At 50.2% G+C, this 2,280-nt stretch overlaps 1 protein-coding gene across 1 annotated transcript; it reads right to left on the reverse strand.

Moving 5' to 3' along the window:
• Positions 1-1,439: 1,439 nt before the first annotated feature.
• On the reverse strand, positions 1,440-1,655 carry N7539_008798 (uncharacterized protein; the record flags this gene model as incomplete). The annotated part of the gene is made up of 1 exon (XM_056938393.1): positions 1,440-1,655. One exon carries the CDS (start codon positions 1,653-1,655, stop codon positions 1,440-1,442), a length of 216 nt encoding a protein of 71 aa, XP_056786401.1.
• Positions 1,656-2,280: the final 625 nt, after the last annotated feature.

The following is a 2,280-nucleotide window of genomic DNA, read 5'->3' on the forward strand; positions in this document are numbered from 1 at the left end:
TCGCCCAAGATCGGTTTTTGTGAAAGCCTGGTTGCTAAATTGCGAAGATACTTTTCGTGGTATCTCAGGCTGAAGGCCATCACAAATGGCAGCCCAGTAGTCGCCGATTTCATTCTTGGTGACATCGAAGCTTTCTTCACCGAATTCTTGTATCCACGCGTTCACGAGTGCTTTGGGAAGCATTATAGAACCTTCTGACCCTTAGCTGAAAACAACGACACATATCAGAGTTCGCACGATCACATACCGTCAACGATAGCCTGGTTTCCGGGAAAGGGAACGCCCAAAATCATAGCAGATGCAGTTGAAGGGCAGTGAGGTGATTCGATGTAGTATGGATCACGGATATCTGGCGGGAAAGGATGTTTACAAGCGAAGATTGGAGGGGAGGAAAATACACATTGATCTAGGACAGAATATTAGAATTGACCTAAAATATCCATCGACTGTAGCCAACTCCTGCTTCGCCACCGCACTGGCTGCGAATGAGACGCCTCACTCATCACACCTCTTATCAGGCGTCATTGCCGTATACCGTCCGCGGTTCAGGGGCAATCTCTTGGCGAACCCATCCGACATCAGTGAGATCTCAAGTAAAGGACAACTGCCCATTTCAATCATTTCAGCATAAGGTCAAAACATTCGATACGACCCAAATGCCACTATATATGTCCTAACACAGATAAGGCAGGAAAGTCGAAGTTCAACTGGGAATGAGATCGAAAGTGCAGTATCTTCTTTGTGCATCACTTCAAAGCAGAGCCTTTATAGTAGAAGAACTGGATTGCATGATTCTAGATATGTTAGAGGAGTCGACTGCGTGCCCGTGATCGGTGATTGGTTTAGTCTTACGAAGGAACCACCTGTTCAGTATGGGGAGGCAATAGACTGAATAAGGATATTCCTCTGGAATATGGAAAATGTTAGGAAAGACGTATTCGCACTGGGAACAACCCGGATCGACAATACGTGCTTTCTCCATACGCGAGTTATGCCGAGCTCACTCCTCGTGCTGAAGTAGTGTGAAGGGCGGCCCAGAATACACCCGTGCCGTGCAGTGGCATTGCGAGATCTGATCTCAACTCAAACAACCAGTGTTGCGCATTTCTGCTCTGCTTCGGTCTTGATTGGGTCAACCGAACCAGCCAAAGTTGCGGTGTTGCTCGATTCAAGGCTGACTCTTTATACCTCACAGCTGAGAGGGTTTCCTCTATATTGAAGACCCTCTGATTTTCCTAACGACCCCTGAATGGACGTACTTATCCAAGTTTGGGCCCAAAGTCTCTTGCCACTGATTTCGAGCCTTTTGTAGAGAGGGTTGGGCTATTCGCGTGGCCGCTTCTTACCTAATCCCGCCTCGCGGGGCCCCTGGTCTTTTTGGACGGGGACCAAGTCGGTTATACTCTACCTTGGTATTCACTCAAGCATCTTCCTCATATTCACCGTCGCAGAAATGTTGCCCAACGATCGATTTTCATGTCTTGAATGTCGTTCACCCCTTCGTAATCGAAGCCCAGCAAAAGAGACATGTTCGAGCTCTCCCCATCCGGCTCATCGACCACCTCCGTGGGCACCACTTCCACGGTGGCATCCTTATGGGCCAATTGAGCCTCCGGTGAACGTCTCCCCGTCATGGCACGCTGGCTTGCATGCATCTCTGAACCCGCCGGTGCGAGGCATGACCCCTCAGGAGAAGCCCATTGGCCTTGGGGAAGCAGCCCAAGCTAGCATGTCTTCTACCTCACCCAGACAAGGCTCGTCTGCCGCACCTTGGCCATCTATGTTGCTAGCATCTCAGCCCTTGTCGACCATGTCACTGCAACATCCCAGAGGACTTTCTGGATCACCGGCTTTAAGCTACTCTTCCCCAATGGAGGGGGCTGTATTCGCTTACGCAAGGACAACTGAATCTTCAATTTTTTCCCCAGAGCCCTTGGTGAACTTTGGTCACCAGCAGCCCCCCTTACCATCTCTCGCCGACTCACCGATGTCTCACAATGCAACAATGCGAGTTCCCGCCTCATCACCAGTACTGACACCATTGACTGAACGCTCACTCAATTCACCATCCAACGTCTTTTCAGGACACATGAGCACCGGTATATCCCTACGGGTTCATCCTCGTCCTCTCAGAGCGAGGCCATCAACGCCGCAATCCATGGTCAGGCACGCCAAACACACCTTTCCTGTGGTCGCAAGTATTTCAGTGTCTCATTGTGCAGCGACAGACTCTACATCAGCATCCTCGGATTACCCAACACCTGAGCTGATAGGAGCAAT

Source organism: Penicillium diatomitis (assembly GCF_028827545.1).
Source record: "Penicillium diatomitis strain IBT 30728 chromosome Unknown utg000014l_segment0_segment0, whole genome shotgun sequence".
Lineage (NCBI taxonomy): Eukaryota > Fungi > Ascomycota > Eurotiomycetes > Eurotiales > Aspergillaceae > Penicillium > Penicillium diatomitis.